This window comes from Chiroxiphia lanceolata, chromosome Z (assembly GCF_009829145.1).
Source record: "Chiroxiphia lanceolata isolate bChiLan1 chromosome Z, bChiLan1.pri, whole genome shotgun sequence".
In the NCBI taxonomy this organism is placed as follows: domain Eukaryota; kingdom Metazoa; phylum Chordata; class Aves; order Passeriformes; family Pipridae; genus Chiroxiphia; species Chiroxiphia lanceolata.
In genome coordinates this window covers 45027324-45044823 of record NC_045671.1, presented here as the reverse complement: position 1 = coordinate 45044823, position 17500 = coordinate 45027324, and the positions used below count along the sequence as shown (strand labels likewise).

The 17500-nt window shown below is 37.7% G+C and overlaps 1 protein-coding gene across 6 annotated transcripts in view; it reads right to left on the bottom strand.

Annotated features, from left to right (window-relative positions):
- EPB41L4A (erythrocyte membrane protein band 4.1 like 4A) overlaps window positions 1-17500 on the bottom strand; it is a 133148-nt gene that overhangs the window by 42224 nt on the left and 73424 nt on the right. For all 6 annotated transcript variants that reach the window (XM_032675281.1, XM_032675285.1, XM_032675287.1 and 3 more), the window contains exons 5-9: window positions 17112-17209; window positions 15271-15391; window positions 11557-11644; window positions 9357-9445; window positions 8905-8968 (exon numbers count right to left, since the gene is read on the bottom strand). In XM_032675281.1, coding sequence (XP_032531172.1) covers window positions 8905-8968; window positions 9357-9445; window positions 11557-11644; window positions 15271-15391; window positions 17112-17209 — 460 coding nt within the window. The remainder of the gene's footprint in view (window positions 1-8904; window positions 8969-9356; window positions 9446-11556; window positions 11645-15270; window positions 15392-17111; window positions 17210-17500) is intronic.

Sequence of the window (17500 nt, the reverse complement as noted above, 5' to 3'; positions counted from 1 at the left end):
CAAAATACTTCCAAAAGACAAAATGAAGGAACAGACACATCACGCTGCTTGTTTTCATCAGGCTAAACATTCAAATATGTGCACAAATAATACACTTTCATATATTCCTCACATGGTAAATTTAAGTGCTCAGTTTTGTATCTGTGATTTGCACAAAGAATGACTAGTCCCACTCAGGTCAGTGTGAGACCTCAGCGTAGTACACCACCATCTGTAACAAAACTGAGCAGTATGATTCATACCACTGTCAGAAGCTGACTTTAGGAAATCTGTGCCCTTGCATTAGTTGTACTTCTGCAGTGCCATCCATATGGCAGAGTTCTGGCAGGTTTCTCCCACTCCCTGTTTAATGAGGTATGATGAACTGCTGCAAGCACCTTGCAAACTGTGAACTAATTCAGTATGTTCTCTAGAATTCAAAATTTCACCTATAACAAAAAAGAGATTATATCTCTATTAACAGCTGTCAAGCAGCCTCACAAAATCACATTTACCCTCCTCAGGGTAAATGTGAAGCAGTCTTTCCTTCATCTTGAAACAAATAACAGTAAAAAAGACAAAATTTTGCACCTGTGGTTAGAGTAATTGAGATTTCATCCACTGACCAAAAAAAAAAAAACAAAACCAAAAACAACCACCAAAAAAACCCCCACTAATTGAAAACATACACATGAGTTTACTTTCTTCCATGCCTTATTTTAATTAAGTGGCTGGCTGGAACAGTCCCACAGAACAGACAAAGAACAAAAATCATCCTCTAGTCTCCCCTCAAAAGCACATTTTCCTTAGCAGGACATCACATGAAGAAAGAAGAGTACAGGGAGTATAGCAGAACATATGACTACTGAGAATGCTGAAACCCAGCATTCATCTGATTCTGTTATGCATATTATATAATGATTCTGTAGTACATTACTCCCATAAATAAATTCCTACAGTTCCTCTAAATACAATTTCAGTTTTGATGGGGTCATCATCTCTCATTTACAGGAATTAAACAGTTTAACTTATAGCAAATACAAGTTTAATTTATAAAAAGTATAATTCAAGATTCCTGAAGACTCTTGAAGATTGTTGAGGAGAAAAATAAGTTACTTCAATAATAACCATACTGCTCTTGTTTCTCTGACAACTAGAAAAAGAGTCTGCCCACTGAAAGATCATAATGCATTTTTACATTTTAAAACTTTCAAAGAAAACATGTCAAGAGGTACTTCACATTTGCATATCTTACACATAGCAGAACAGTAGCTTCAGATTTCATGATCTGATTTACATTACAATTTCTATACCAGACTCTCATCTGATGTGATTTCATATAAATCCTCATATCTACAGTCATCTTTTAAAGAATGATATCAAGTCAGGCCTGTAGTATTGCAAACTTTATGCAATATGATGACTCAGTTTAGCTTCTGTTGGGGGAAAAAAGTCAATAACTCACTTTTAATATGCATGATCTCGCTCCTTCTTCATCCACTCCTAAATTTTACTTTTAGGCAAAGAATCGTCTGCTGCATTTAAATTTATTCAATTTTATAATTAAATATATTGTTTAATTATATAATTATATAATAAGGAGAGAGTTTCTGGGATGTCAGAGGGCAGAGAAAAGCCAGGACTGATTTTTTATTTTTTTTAAGGTAATTTTTAAAAGAAAGTATTTTTGCCACAACTTACTATTAGACCAGTTTGAATGCCACTGGCATTCAGTGAAAGATTCCCATCAGGGAAAAGACTGATGATTAACTACATATTCAGCAATCAAATGTACTCAGGGAAAAAGCATAACTCTATAGATCCAATTTATCAAAAAGTTATGGAATTCAGAAATGGAAAGTGATACAATATGCCTAAAAATCATGGGACGGACCGACTAGCCTTCTCATAACACACCCAGGTTTATTTATTTGAATTCAAAATTAAAATACATGCCTGGAAACTATTGCCTCAAAATGGATGCTTGTAATAAATAACGCAATTAAATTTTGCTAAAGAAAGAGAAAGAAAGCCTAAAACACTCATCCCCGATGCCAACACAGATGACACAATTCAAATTCTTTCACCATTTCTCACCTTATCTGTGAAGGATTCAGTAACTTACTGCAACTAAGTCCAACACAACAGTGCTTACAGCAGCACATCTACATTTGGGACTTTTAAGACTATTTAAGGCTTGCAAGAGTACTGCCATTACCCTCACAATTTATGAATGCACATATGAAAATTAAGCAGAACTGAAAACAGTAATATCTTTGAGGTTTAACGTCTCTCCCCTAAGAGAACAAATTGATTTGTACAGGTAAAGCGAGGATGACCTCACCTGTTAAGACTCTGAAATTCTGTTTTCAATAAAAAGCAACATTTTTAGCATTTGGAACATTGTGGTTTCCTACACATAGTGGGTGTTAGCTGGGTTTTTTTCTTACTATTCCCATATATCTGAACCAGAAGACACAAAGACCTATTATACATTTTACTAATGAGTTATAGGAAATGACAATTCTAAACTCATTCAGTGTTGTTTGGTGCCTCACAAACTTCCACAGGCTACTCATCCTGTTGCTTTTAGAGTGACCAGTGTATTAAAGGTGAGGCATTGTAAACCATGAAATCTCACTGCTTCCAGAGCAATCCTGGTCATCTTAACACTCTAAAGATCTCCTCTCTCCTTTGAACCATTTTGGTGTTCGACTATTCTTTCAGGAAGCCCATTTTGCTCATCAAACAAGTAGAAAACAACTTATTTTTGTATGGTTATTTTCACCTGTGACTTGCACAAGCAAAGGAGTGGGCAGGACAATGGGGTCAGAGGCTGCAAAAGGACAGGCACAACCCTTGCAGCAGTGTCCAGCTGTTGAGCTGCTTGACTCACCTCCTCCTAATCCTGAAAAGGGCACACACTAAAAAAATGTGAGGACAAACATAAAACATTCGTCTCCTTTCAGATGCTTGAAAAACTTGTCTTCTAATCTCCAAAACATGCTAAAGCTTATAGTGCCATAATCTCACCACCATTTTCATCCATAGGAGGAGAGAGAGACTAGAATAGTGGATGCAGACTACACCACGAGCTTATACACAGATGGACACCCAAACCTGTAGCCACAGTCCTTCTCTGCTTTATGCTACCCCTCAATTCATCCAGAAGACTGATCTGGCAGGGCCTTTAAGATCTCCACTAAAGAGCTGGCAACTGGTGCAGTGCTACACCACAATGCCTCCATCCCTTAACTGAAAGACTGAAAGCAGATTACCAATGCCTTCAACGGAGACAAGTAAGAGGGGTCACTGCTCTGCCTAACCACAAAATGCCTCTGGAACTGGTGGAGCAACAACACTAGTCCAGGAATGCCCACGCTGTGCTTTGCAAACAGCTTTCAGCTTGCTTTGCCACGCCAGTCTGATCACACAGCTTTCAAGCTCAGAGCTACTTTGTGCCCAGACAGCCCAGTGCCCAGAGAGGGCAAGCTCAAGTCCAGCTGGAAGAGAAGACACAGTTCTTACAGTTCTTCCCCCCTGGAGGCCAGAAGATCCCTTGTTTGTGAAGTCTGTGGATTAGTCCAAAGAAAAGAGGGTCACATGAGTCTTACATCCATTCCTCTGCACCCACCTACAGAGCAAAAACAAGGTGAAAATCTACGATTCAGAGCAGGCTTTAGCTGGTATAATTTATGACAAGACATATATGGGATCCCATTAATCCAGGCTCAGAAAATTAATTAAGAAAGCCCCAAAAGCACAGTGGGAACCCTGCCAGCACACCAGCACAGACATCATGCTTCCCAGTCGCACTGACCACTAATGTAACATAAGGAGGGATCTTGCCCCATTGCAGAGCACACTGTGTGTTCAGGTACTACACATTCATGTACATGTAAGAGAAATACTAACTCTAGCTCTGAAGCTACTATTTCACAACAATCCTCTTTGCCAGGTTAGGCACCTACCTGGATATTATTAATTGTTAATTTCAATAGAAAATACTCTGTCTTTATATATTTACATAATGCATACCAGTCATAACTTATATAACAGATGATGTACTATTAGTCATCAGACGAGCTCAATCTTTAAGAATGTCGTATCAAGTCAGGAATTAAAATTAATAAAGCTGTGCCAGTTTGCATAAAGCATGTCAAAATTGCAGTAAACATATCTCTGCCTTGTATTATACCAATTAAAAAATACTAAAGAAGAATTTTTTAAAAAAAGCTGAGAGTAACACCTTAGTGGCAGTGAATTTAAGTTTATGCAGGCCTTGAACCAATCTTACAGTCCTTCTAAGATGGCTCAAAGAGTGGTTAAGAAAAGACAAGAGAACACCAAACCAACCAAACCAAACTAAATATGACATATCAATATCACTGTGCTGGCTCACCTCCATCCTCCACTACCACTCTAACTTAAGTAGGTGCAAATGCAAATGATACAAAAGTCACTCGAAATTCTTAAACCATAAGGAAGATCAAAATGCTATTTTTGTCTGGAAATTGTACGTAAGCTAAATTGGACTTAAGACTGGGAGGAATATACCTTCAAACCCTGTTCAGTCTTCCCAAGAAATTGTAGGAGCAATATATCAAATTAGAAATTCCTGGCTAGAACTTGTAACTCAGTATGGAATATAGCATTTGATAGGAGAAGAAGAGGTACAGCTGAAGCACTTTATTAATATAATTATTTTTCATATTTCTAACACTTAGGAAAAGCAGATTAAAAAAATAAAGCATATTTACAGGGTTTTCTGAGACTATTTAAAAGAACAGAAAAATACTGTATTTAGACAACTTTCAGCCACCAAAATGGGGAGTATTATATACTTCTGATTTGCATCAGTGTTTGGTATTGCTCTTGAAGAGTCTTTACCAATTTCACTTTATGAATTCAGCTGACATAGGCCTCTTCACCTGAATATGGCAGACTGCAGAGGAAGGCATGTCTTGAAAGTGTGTAAATCATTTTCAACTGCACAGTTTTGGAGGTTGTTCTGACTTAAAATACCCAAATTTCAAAATCTCTTGCGATATAAAATTCAGAATTCAAAAAGACCCTCCTTTACAACACAAATAATGAAAGCAAGCGCTTTGCACATTGAATGCTTTCTGGTTTGGTGAATGAGAAACATGAAAAACATGAAAAGCTTTGCATAAACTCTGTGAAGAAGTGAAATCATTCATGTGCATGTTCAGACACAGTACAACTGAAGTAAAAGGTGCAGTTATAGAAAACAGCATGGGGTTGTGGGGAACGCACAGAAGTGCTTGGTACCTACAGGCAAAAAAAGCCCCACATCTCTTACTCCTGCATATTATTACATTTACATTCCCAGCCCACACACTCTATTAAAGCATGTTTTTTGGTGTTTTGTTTCATGTCCTTAGTTGAGAGAAAAATCTGGGGGAGCCGGCCGTGTTCCTCACATGGGGGAAGTAACAGAAGGTGTGCTGTGCACCCCTTTGACTACTCACTTCCGTATAGTGCATCCACTGTGAACAAGCTCTGTTTTGCTGGTGGAGAGGGAAGGGCTTTGGCAGCCACCTATATTGCTGGATTGTTTCCAGCAAGGTTGCTCAACAGACATCTATCCCTACCAGGAATTGTGCACAGGTGCTAGATGGATTTCTGTTTTCCTAAAGAAAACTGCAAGAAAATAAAAACTTTTCTCATTTTCACAAATTTTTTGCAATTGTTTGCCATGTTCAGGGAGTCCTTCTGTGCAGTCCTTGCAGGGAAAGGGTTCCTATTTTTATGCTGATACTTAGAGGTGCCACAGAAAACCTAACATGTTTATAGTTCAGAATTCACAGCATGGGTTCACTCAGGGGACAATGAAATACTCATTGAATGATTAACATCAGTGAAAGAGTTTCAGTCTCACGTGTCAGGATAAGTCATGGACGGACAAATATTAAAGGTGGTATTTTGTTTATGAAGGGGCAATAGCCTCAGGGACAAAACACAATACAAGGAAAGTAGTGAAAGATAAAACAAAAATACTGATGGTCATGCTTGTACACAATAGCAACAGGTATGCAGGAAAAAATGCAAGGAAGTTAAATATACAGGAATTTTTTTTCATGGAAAAGATATGAAGGAGTACAAGAGGTTACACTACAAAACAGAAAAGGCGAAGCACCTTACTTCATTATCAGACTCTAAGCAATAATATTTCCACTCAGTAAACATCAAGTTTGTGAAAAGTGAAGCAATGTAAACAACAAAATGAGCAGCCACAAGCAGGGCTGACACAGACACTCCACAGTGTGGTTTTTAGGCAGCCTAATTATATGAACCTGTACATTTAGACTGCCACATCTGTCATCTGTCATTTCCACCCCAGTCTGGTAGGTTTGAAAAAATCTCAAAAAATTCTCAGGAAGAGAAAATAAAGAAGTTACCACAAGGGAAAAAGCAGCACTTCACTGGTACTAAAGGCACCAACAGCTTCCTCTTGATGAGCAGGGGTACTCATGAAAGGTGGCTGTCAGCGTGAATAAAGGCAGTCAGTGTGTGTGGAAACATGAACCAAAATACACCCTGCACAGTTTTCATTACCATATGGAAAACATGATTCACACAAAGCACTCGATTCACTCAGAAATAATCTGCTCCATTAGATGGTGTTAGCTTCCTCACTATATGCCATAAAGTTCCATTCGAGAAATGAGAAAATCCCTATTATTTCTACTCTTCCTGAGTATTTTCTGGAGTTCTCTCCAGCTAACTGGAAACATGTAAAACATTCCAGACTCGATATAGCACATCTGATACAAGGAAAGTATTCATTCCCTGGGCTGTAAAGTGATATCTCTGTGGAGTGAAAATGGCACATTTACTCTCCTACCATATAGTCATGTCCCACACGGAAGGACAAAGTGAGATGGCATTTATTCCAAAAAAACACATGAATTTGCAAATTAATTTTTCAAGGAGTACTGAAATACATTCATACAAATACACTGATGAGCTTTTTCTCCTCTGGGTATAGAACAGCATAAATTGTTACAACAGCTTTACTCTAGAGATTAAGGATACTATTTACTTATTTCAAGATATAATTTTGTTCAAAGTACCACCAGACTCCTAACAAAAAAGGAAAAGAAGATCTTTCTGTGCCATTTTGGTCTTTCCTGATCTTCTTAGGATATGAAGCACTGTAGAAACACTTCAAATTACTATTAGATGCCAAGGGGAATTTAATGATGGTACACACCCTTGTACTTACCGTTCATTTGAACAATTTCCTAGAAGTACCTGTCAAGGCTTGAAACTACTAAATTCTGTCAAAATGTCTGCCTTATGATCACAACAGTAAGTGTTCACCAGCCACCAACATTCACAGCCTCAAACTAGGCACATTTTCTAAAGCTTCCAGGTTTTCTACTTGGCATGTTAAAACTTTGCAATTGCACATGGTTCAGACAAAAACTATAGAAATAAGGCATCAAACAGAAACTGCAGCTTCACTTCCAAGCAATTAATTCAAAGTCAAACTCGAACTTGTAAAAGGTAAAAGTAAAAGGTGAACTATACATGAACTATACACTATACACGAACTATCATTCACCCTTTACATGAAACATTGCGACAGATTTTCCCACCCTTCCCTCCCCCAGCTTTCCAACAGCTCTCCTATTTCAACAAACACACCATCAGAAAGAAAATCTACAGATTACCACACCAAACCACTTGGGAGTATCAAAGGCAAAATTTGCCAATACATCTGTGGAGACAAAAAACGCTGTCCGTGACAGAAGCAAGACAAACAGTCAGCAGTACACTTATATTTCATGGAATGTACTCAACATACCAAAAGGCCTCACAGAAAAATCACAAATGAGACTGACAACCACTACATAGGTGAACAAAGACACATAAAAAACAGTAAAGGGGATTACTGCCAGCAGGTTAATACCACTTAAAACTATAAACTTTCAGTCCCGATCTTCCAAAGAGACATACAAAGTATTTTCGAAAAATAATTCCTCAAACTAAACTTGTAACTAAATCAGATACCAAAATTCATAGACTGACTGCAACTATTTGCTTTATTATACTTCATTATTTTTCCTACATCCTCAACACTTCCTCCTTCCCCCTACCCCCCAGGCTTCATAGGTGATGAATATCTTTGTCTTTTTTACACTGACTCTACCTTAAAACCTCCTCTCCCGCTATCAAACTGTTGTACTTGCTCCACTGGAACCAAGATTGCTTTCTCTCAAATGACCTAAGAGCGCACGATGTTAAGTTCTGACAAATAGGTTTCAAGCGGTATAATATGGCTGCTTGCGTCCTAGCTACAAAATTACTTGTGCCCAACAGCTTTTTGAGTTTTCCTTCATCCACATTTTTTTAATATTAGCTTTCCCTGCATCCTAGTTCAAAAGCACTTTAAAAGCACTTCCACAATACCAAGGCATTGCAGAAGCAGTCTGATTTACAGAGCACAATGTAAAATGATAAAAATTCGTTATAAAATTCCTACTTCGGTACTGCTGAAGTTCTTTCCCCTTGCTACAAAGCGTGGACAGAAAACCTTTCTTTTCATCTCTCCCTTTAACAAAACTGCAAGCCACTTCAGGAACATTCAAGGACAGGCTGGGTGGCGCTTTGAGTAACATGGTCTAGTGAAAGGTGTCCCTGACTGCAGCAGTGGGTTTGGAATGAGGTGATCTTTGAGCTTCCTTGCAACCCAAACCATCTTACAATTCTAGGATGTTGCACTTGAGGACAATGTTATTTTCTTGCAGTAATTATCAATACAATGAATTTCACTTTGATGGTTTCTTACAGTAAATTTCAATAAAATAAATTAGACTTTGATGGACATATACAATTTCCAACGTCATTAGACCTGAGATTACTTCTCTATCCTTTCAGGCTTAAATAAAAACTTACATCTTTTCCCAGGACTCTAAGTTCAAACTGTGTTTCCTTGAAGTGAACTTTTGTAATTCTAGGCCTGTAATGTTGAGGAGAAAAAAAGACAAGACAGAACTTCATGAGCCTTTAATTTCATGCATCACAAAATATAAAGTTGTATATATTTACACACAAAGACAAAAATGAATTCACAGGTAGGTTTATTTTTCAGGTATAACCCAGATATCAGCAAAAAATTAGTGGTATGTAAACATTTCAACGCGAGTATGGTAAAGGTGATCTACTGTTTTCAATACCTGGATTATCAAAGAATTAAAAATCTGCATAATCCAGAGAAATATTAAGAATTTCAAGTACACTTTTTTCTATTGCAATAATTAACCTTTCAAAGAGATATCACAAACCATACATTTCCATACAACACTATTTTTGTGTTAGTGCAGACTGCACATTTAAATAATACATACCAGAAATATTTTCCTACTTGTTTTTTATTCTTGTAGACAACAACTCCTATGGGTGTTAATCCTAAAAAGTATTCAGATTTGTTTTCACCCTAGAAAATAAAAGTGTACGTCATTCACACAGTTGCAAGTTTTATCACAATAGCACTGAGGTTCAGTGAGGAAGTCATCCTGATGACTTGAATATACGGTTTTGCTCTCTGTGCAAATGGGAAAACAGTACTTGATCTACAGACAAGATCCTACACAAGACTTTGTAGGCAAGGGGGCAATGAGGCAAGAAAGAATGGCAGTGAGGGAAAGAATGAGAGTTTCCACATGCCATGGTGAAAACCAAAAATAACTATTTTTTTTTAGTATGGAATTACTTTTGGCTATTTGGCAGATGGCCAAAACTCAGAAACTAAACTCTTTATTGAGGCATGAACGTAACAGATATCTCAACTTTCAGCTAAATGAAAATAGCAATTTTCTGATCTATTCTACTATGATACAACCACACAGCTGCCCTCTCCAGCCTAAACTAGTGTCAGTTGCATACTGCTAAAAAGTGAAGTAGCTCCTTTGGGAGAGACAAGCTTTTTTTTTTTTTGTTTTGTTTTGTTAAGAATGGGCAATGGCATACAGGGAACAGCCACCTGCATCATCTCCTCCAAAGGAAACCATTCCTGAAGTCAGTATACAAATAAATCTAAGAGAGAACAGGGTAAAAACGCTGGTGCTGAGGGGCAGAAAGTGCCCACCTCTGCAGTGTATGGTCAGTAACCAAAATCAGAAGCACCCTACACTTGAAAGAGTGCAAACCTTAGTGGATGAGGTTAAAAGAAAGTTAACTGAAAAAGCTCATTCATCTGCCCACTTTAGGCAACCAGGAAAAGCACTGCAATCTCTAAACTAGCGGAGCATGAACAGCAAAAAAACACTAATCGTGAGACAGACTGACTGTGGAAAGTGCCCTGTGTAATTACAGACCTTACGAAGTCAAGCACACCTGGCAAGTTCTGACTGTGCTACTCAGTGATTAACTGCTAAAGGTGACTTTACTTTTAATATGATCCAATGAGAAAAAGAAATACATCTCATCATGTGTGTGGCTTCAGTCTCAAATGAGGGCTTTTGCTGCTGCTGTAATATAAGTAGGAACAACGATGTTCATGGATTAGACTTGGGCATATTGGAAATCATCCCTCACTACCCAGGCAGGGATTTCATTGCACAGCAAAAGCAAGCCATGAGGAAAAAATAAATTCCAAGCTCTGCTAATTTAACATGATTTTGTTGAATTATGTTGAATCTTGCTCCAGTTCACTCCCCCAGTTTTCTATGGGTGGGAGGGGCACAGAGCATGAGATATGAATACAATTAAGCCACAGGGTGCATTAAAAAGTACTTTATATTGCAGGCTACACGTTTTTCGGCAGGAAATACACAATCTTCTGGTAGTATCTTGATTTCTTTATTTTTTTTCAAGCAATTTTACTAAGTGTTCATCTAACTCAGTGAACTATCTACATTACAACTTCCCATTTGAACTCCTGATTTTCTTTTATTAAAAAAAACCTGCCACAAGTGTAATTATTCAAACAAGATAGAATGATGTTTCCACCAGCAGTACATAGCCTCCAGGTGATGACTTGGATCCAATCCCAATTTAATGCTAATACACAAAAGAAGTGAAGGCTTTTGATGAGGCAATACAGATAACTTGCAATGCTGCATGATGCAACATGGGAAAAACTGAAAATGTACTCTGGATCTTTAGTAAAACCTTCACGGCAAACATTTTAAAAAGCCAGATATGCTCCTGCTACCCCACCCTAATTTTTGCAACAGTATTGAAAAGGTTTCAGGAGACACTTGTTCTTATTAAACAAGAATAGTATGCAAATTTTTCTGTCAAAGACAAAGGCTACAGCTCTCACTCCTCTCTCCTGAGACTTTCTCTATTTACTTCTTATCTATCTGAATTGGTTTTTTCCAGAGCATAACTGATGGCCTTTTTATAGGTGTAATAGAATCATAGCATTTAATCTGAAAACCATTAGGCTTCTGTATGTATGAATGACTGAATTGTCTCCATCCATAAGTATCTCTTCCTTTGCATTTCTTAAGTACAGGGTTTCCTTACAAGTTATTCTGTGGACTGTTTCCTGCATTAGTACAATTTTTTTTTTCACTGTTAACAAGTTTAAACAATACTTACATAAACAGGATGGAGATCAACTCCATACATTTCCAGGGATTTGGCCACACCTAAGTAGTTTATTTCTGCCTCAGCAGGAACTTGACCCCTGTAAACAAAATCCTGTGTAAGAACTTTGCACTTCCAGTCAAAATATAAAAATCAATCATATTAATAAATACAGTTTGCTGGACACAAACACAGACGTTCTTAGCATTTTTTAGACTATTACTTAGTCTTTTCAACACTCTACTTCTTGCTCCAAGTAAGACTAGATCTCTACTGGTCTCCTACCACAGACATATATGCTATCATATATACAATGTGTGCCTACTACAGTGGCTAATCTTTTCCCCGTAAACACACTTCAGATATTCTATTTTTAGGCTCCAATATGCCAAATAACTTTTTTCCCAATAACTATATGATTTTCACTGAAGCAGGAATGGTATGACTGACTGGGGTACTATTTCCCCATAGCAGTGCTGAAGCTACAGATGATTTCTGAAAGTAAGGTTCATGACTTCAGATAAAATATTCCTTTCTTCAAAAAACCTTGCCTATAGAAAGTCACACCAAATGGCAATAGCCCAGCGTGCTACTTTGAAAACAAAGTTTGGCATTTGTCTCATGGGACTAGCAGTTTCAAAGATCCAGCCTGCCTTCCTATCTGCAGATATCAATCCATCAGCTGAAAAGTACCATCAGCTGCATTCTGGTAGTAAACAACTGGGGGAAACTGGGAGGAAAAAAAAAAAGACCAAAAAACAAAACAGCTACTAGGAACATATTTGACTTCACCGACGAAGTATTTATTTTCAAAAAGAACAAAATAACTAAATAAATTTAAAGCCTTATCCCCAGAATTTAATTTGTTCTTCCCTTAATATCTGCCATTGATAAAAGAGTAAGATTCTGGTTTGTAAGCTTGAAATAGTTGAAACTGCATTTTCTTTTGCACTCCTTTTCAACACTTCTGTGAAAACTACTGGACTGTTATTGGGAAAGTACAGCATATCTTATATAAATATCAACTCAAAAAGATGTATAACCAGCTTCACCCTGTGATTCTTTTCTTAGGGAAATACTTCACTGGATTTGCTACCTTTCAAGTCCAATGTGTGAAGCAGAGCTCAACATTTTGATTCAAGACCTGGAAAGGTCCTGTAATATGCACATTCCTGCTTCTTGTCTCCCCATCCTCTCTAGCCTAGCAGCTACTGTCCAGGTTTTCCCAACTTTGTGTTATGCCTGACAAGGTAAAACCCACATCCAACGTCAAAGACGTGAAACGGCATTGCTAAATGCAATAGTAGAGGTTTTCAAAATGCCTCCTTTGCATCTGAGAGATGGGCTGATCCAGCTCATCTTATCCCTGCTTCAGATGATAGCTCTTCTTTCCAAAGACTCCTGGAAATGCAGCAGATCTAAAGCTCATAAGAAAAATCCCTTTCTTCTAGAGCTGGATTTTCCAGTAGATGTGTAATTCATTGTCTGTATTCGCAATACGTAGAACTCTGGATATTCAGCACATCAGTATGTCACATCTGTCATATCTTTTATCAACTTTTGCTCTAAAAATTTAGTCCACGGCATGATTTTGTTCACTGGAGCAGTACTATCTCAGTGAGCTCCCAAGCAGACTAAATATCAGTCCCAAGAAAAGTGGATTACCCCATTACTGAATTAGTGTTAGAATCCAGCACCAATTTAAATACCGATGTTAATCTGTCCTTAATGACCTTTCTCAGAAAAATGCTGATGCACTTATTCCTCTATTTTCATTTATCTCTGAAAGTACCAAAGGGCTGAAATGACAAATAAGTGTATGTATTTTTATAACATACCTACATGTTACAAAGATAACATAATGTTTCATATTTGTATAAAAACCTGTATTTGCAAAAAGATTAAAGGAAGTAAAGATGTGAGCTGGAGCTTCTGAAGGAAGAAGATGGAAGCCCGAAGTCACTGCTTGATCCTCCACACGTGCATGATGACTTTGGGTCACCTCACACTGCTATTCGACCTTGGGATTGTCACGCCGGTTTATAGATGGGATAACAGTCACAGCAGGGAGGCTGCAGAGATTTGATGCAGTCAGAAACCCCCTCCACCCTCTGACTTCCCTCACCTTTCTTGATTTAGAAATTTCCTCAGAAAACTGTATCCTTACTGAATCCCTGAATAGCTACTGTGCTGTGTAAAACAAAACTGAGAGAAAACAGGCAATCAAAAATTGTTTTTCTGGACGTAACTAGCAGAAACAAGGTATGTGCTACAGCTGTCCTGAAAAAAACAAACAAACAAGCCCTGTGTTTTTGTGCTGAGATCCAGAAAGAATAAAACAGTTCTTCCAAACCATATCACAAACCTGTCCCGGAAACATCTCCAATCAATGAGACAATTTGGGATGCCTTCAGCCATTACAGCTTCAAACTTCTTAACTAAAGAGATTGCTGTCACCTGTGCAGAAGTCAATGCTGGGAGCGCTGATGATAAAAATCAGGCTGAGCTAGTAGTGGGTACACCTTAATTTTACTCTTTGTTCTGTTGCTGCTAATTCCCTGACACCTAACTGCAGTCAAGCAGCAAGAGAGTATCAGAGGCCTAAGTTAATAAGCATATAAAAACACTAGAGACTGTTATGGCAGTTAACACTCCACAACCACTGTTCCCCTGGCTTCTGAATTTCATCTTCAAGGTTACGAACCTTTTGAAGCAAATAGGTCTCAATAAGATTTACTGATGACTACACTAATGACTACAGAAACTTGGGAGAGAGGAATAAAGGCTGCTTAGTATTGGTGGCCTGGTTCACAGTAATTAACCTCAAGTTTCATTCTCACAAACAAATTCTGTGATGTTGAACCCAGCAAACTATCTGTGACTCAGTTTCCAACCTCTGGAACAGAAAAACTAATACCTTTTTACTTCACAGAAACATCTGTAGCAAAGTCTCCGAAATACATCAATTACTATAATGCTGTCATGCAGCCTCACAGAAATACTTATTGAACAACAGACTCTCTTCCCTGGAAGAGAAAGCTCAGGCATTGTGGCAACTGTCACAGGCTGCAATTACTGGAGAACTTTTCAAAGAGAACAGCTGTCATCCTGAGTTAATACCTATTCTCATTAAACAAGACACAAATCACTGTAATAAACAATACTACAGGCAAAAATTATTTAACCTTTATCCAGACTGTGGCTTCATTACAGCAAGAGAATCAAGATATCTAGATCTACATACAAGATGGGTGATTATCTCTGCATTACTTTGACAAATGGTTTGATGAGCATATTCATAAAATGTTTCTTATTGCTCTTATCTTAACAAATATATCACAGTTGCACCTAACTTGGATTTGTTAGAACAAGCATCTTTACACTTACCATGAAGATGAGCTTGGACATAAGCAAGTAAATGTTTATTTTGGCTTTATATATGGTTGAACTTCTGGCACATGTTTTACTAAAACTGCTGGTTCTGAAACACCCATACCTAGGTCTGACAGACCTCACATTTCCAGTTATTGTACTACCCAGTTCCTAAAAGAACAACTTCAGTTATATAAAACCTTTTCTGTTTCTGAAAAGCACAACTGGATGCCCTGTGCTCTTTCCTCAAGTCCAGAGATCTCCGCTCTGTACCACAAATTGTTCCTCCCCACCTACCAAGCATCTCTGAATCTGGCATTAACCGACAAGTTCCCAACAGTACTGAATTCTTACATCAGAGTTTTGTGTATTTGCTCTATGGCATCCTCCAGCTCTTCCTTCTGGTCTGGGACAAAGCGGTACTCTGAGACATAGCCTGCGGTGTGCTTGTACGGGTCATAGTCCCCCAGCTCAGCTGCAGGACACAAGAAGAAAACAAAGGTCACCTATTTTCAATGTTTTATCTCAACCAGAAAATATGTCTGGGAGTGCAAATGGAGATAAATATCCTGAAACACTCAGAGGGAAGGTCTTCTAGCGGTATTGTTTCTTGTGAGGAATCACAAGGCTTCCTTTTTCAATAAAATATTGATGTATTTCCTAGATATTAAATTCGCTTTCAAAATAAAAATAACTTTTAAAAGAATTTTCTTAAAGGAAAGAACATAATGAATAGTCAATATAAATTTCTTTGAAACAATCCTGAATTTGGATACATTAGCCATGTCTGTTCATATGCTGTAATTATAAAAAAAATATGCACCTTGGTCAGAACTCACATCTACTGATCTTAACTATAATTGCATCTATCTGAGAAACTCTGCAAAAGTTAGTATTTGTATTTTTTAATAACGCTGAGTAACACCTGTAGACTGGGATTCTCTGAGAAAGACTTCACAGGTTTCTATCCAATTCCCACTAAACCAAAAGCATAGCCAAAATAAGGCTTCAAGAGCCAAGAAGGAAAAGACTCATCTAATTAACGATGTTTCTTTACAGAATGTTGGAATGACATTGTTAGAAAAAGCCCCTGATCCACTCCATAAGAACGTTGAGAAGTTTCTATGGAAAACCTCCATAAAAATATCATGGTTCTTGCCCACAGTAGGAATAAGAAGAGGAATTACTACAACAGCAACAACTCCAGCACACCCAATAAGAAAACTGGTGTATTCAGCAAATTATGCCATGGATACTGATTTTTCAGTATAATAGTCTGCGATCTTTGATCACAAAAGGAGGAAAACAACTCCTGTGTTAAGGAAAGGATCTGCTCAGAGGCCGAAGATGACACCCAGACACAACCTGAATGGTGAAAGCCAGGCCTGTGGCTGGAGCAGAACATATGGCCCTGGCTTCTTCTCCAGATCTCAGCAGCTGCTAGCTCCACTGGGAAAAAAACCCCACTGATAGCATTACACCAGCAGAGCTCCTCAGTTATTTTGGATTCCCACAAACACACTTAATCTCAGTTTGGAATAGAACATAAGCCTGGTCTAGCACATCACCCTTGAAAAAGCACCCTGGACCTTGGTGTTGGTGCCTTGCATTTATATGTTCAGTATTTGCCATATATTCATTTCATATGTTCAGTATAGACATTTCTCAGGTGTCTTTCTATATTTGAGCAACTGCAAACCCTAAATAAAAGGATAAAGATTTTTATAGAGTCCATGGGAATGCACGCTTGCTGGTGTCTGGACTAACTTTAACCTGCTGGATGTAACCTTTGCCATGCTTTAACTCTGCTCTTCCCATAAGCTTTCTCATTGTTTCTCAACAGACTATCTGAGATTAGAATCACAGGAACAGAATATTATACCAAAACTACAGCTCTAACCTACTTAAAATTGATTACAGGAGAAAAATGTATTCTTTTTATTCATTTCTCATAATACAATGAAGATATTACCATCATTGCATATTTTCCTGCTTCATATTTGCCACATTTTTTTAGGGAAATCTGTTCAGAATGGCCATCTATTTACAGTTCTTTAGATTAAATCAGTCACATTAGTTTTTTTCTGTTTTAAATTGAATTCATAAAGTGTTAATGATGTCTTCAGTCACCACTTAAAATTAGTCATAATGCATGATTAAAAGAAATAAGCTCTCAATTGGCCAGAAGAACTTACACTGAATTATATATGCTCCCAGCTGTGCTGCAGTGTTGATTGGACAAGGTAAACGGCCCTGTAAAACATCTTGCTTTACTTGCAAGAAAAACTGATACCTAAAACATAAAGAGAAAACAAAGTTGTTATTTCAAGCCTGATGCACCAAAAAATATTTCGAAGTCACCCAGTCAACTGTAGACATACCATGTACCATAATTATGTGACAATAAAAATTTGTAATCCTCTATTAATGGTTTTTCCCACATTGACCTTGAAGTACCAACTAAGATTTATCTAGTGAAACAACCTAGGTAGAGGAGCACTCTGTAGTTTTCTCGTCTGCTTATATTGTGCAAATGCAAATAATTTTCCCCCTAATAATGTCATTTCACTCTTTTGGCTTTCAT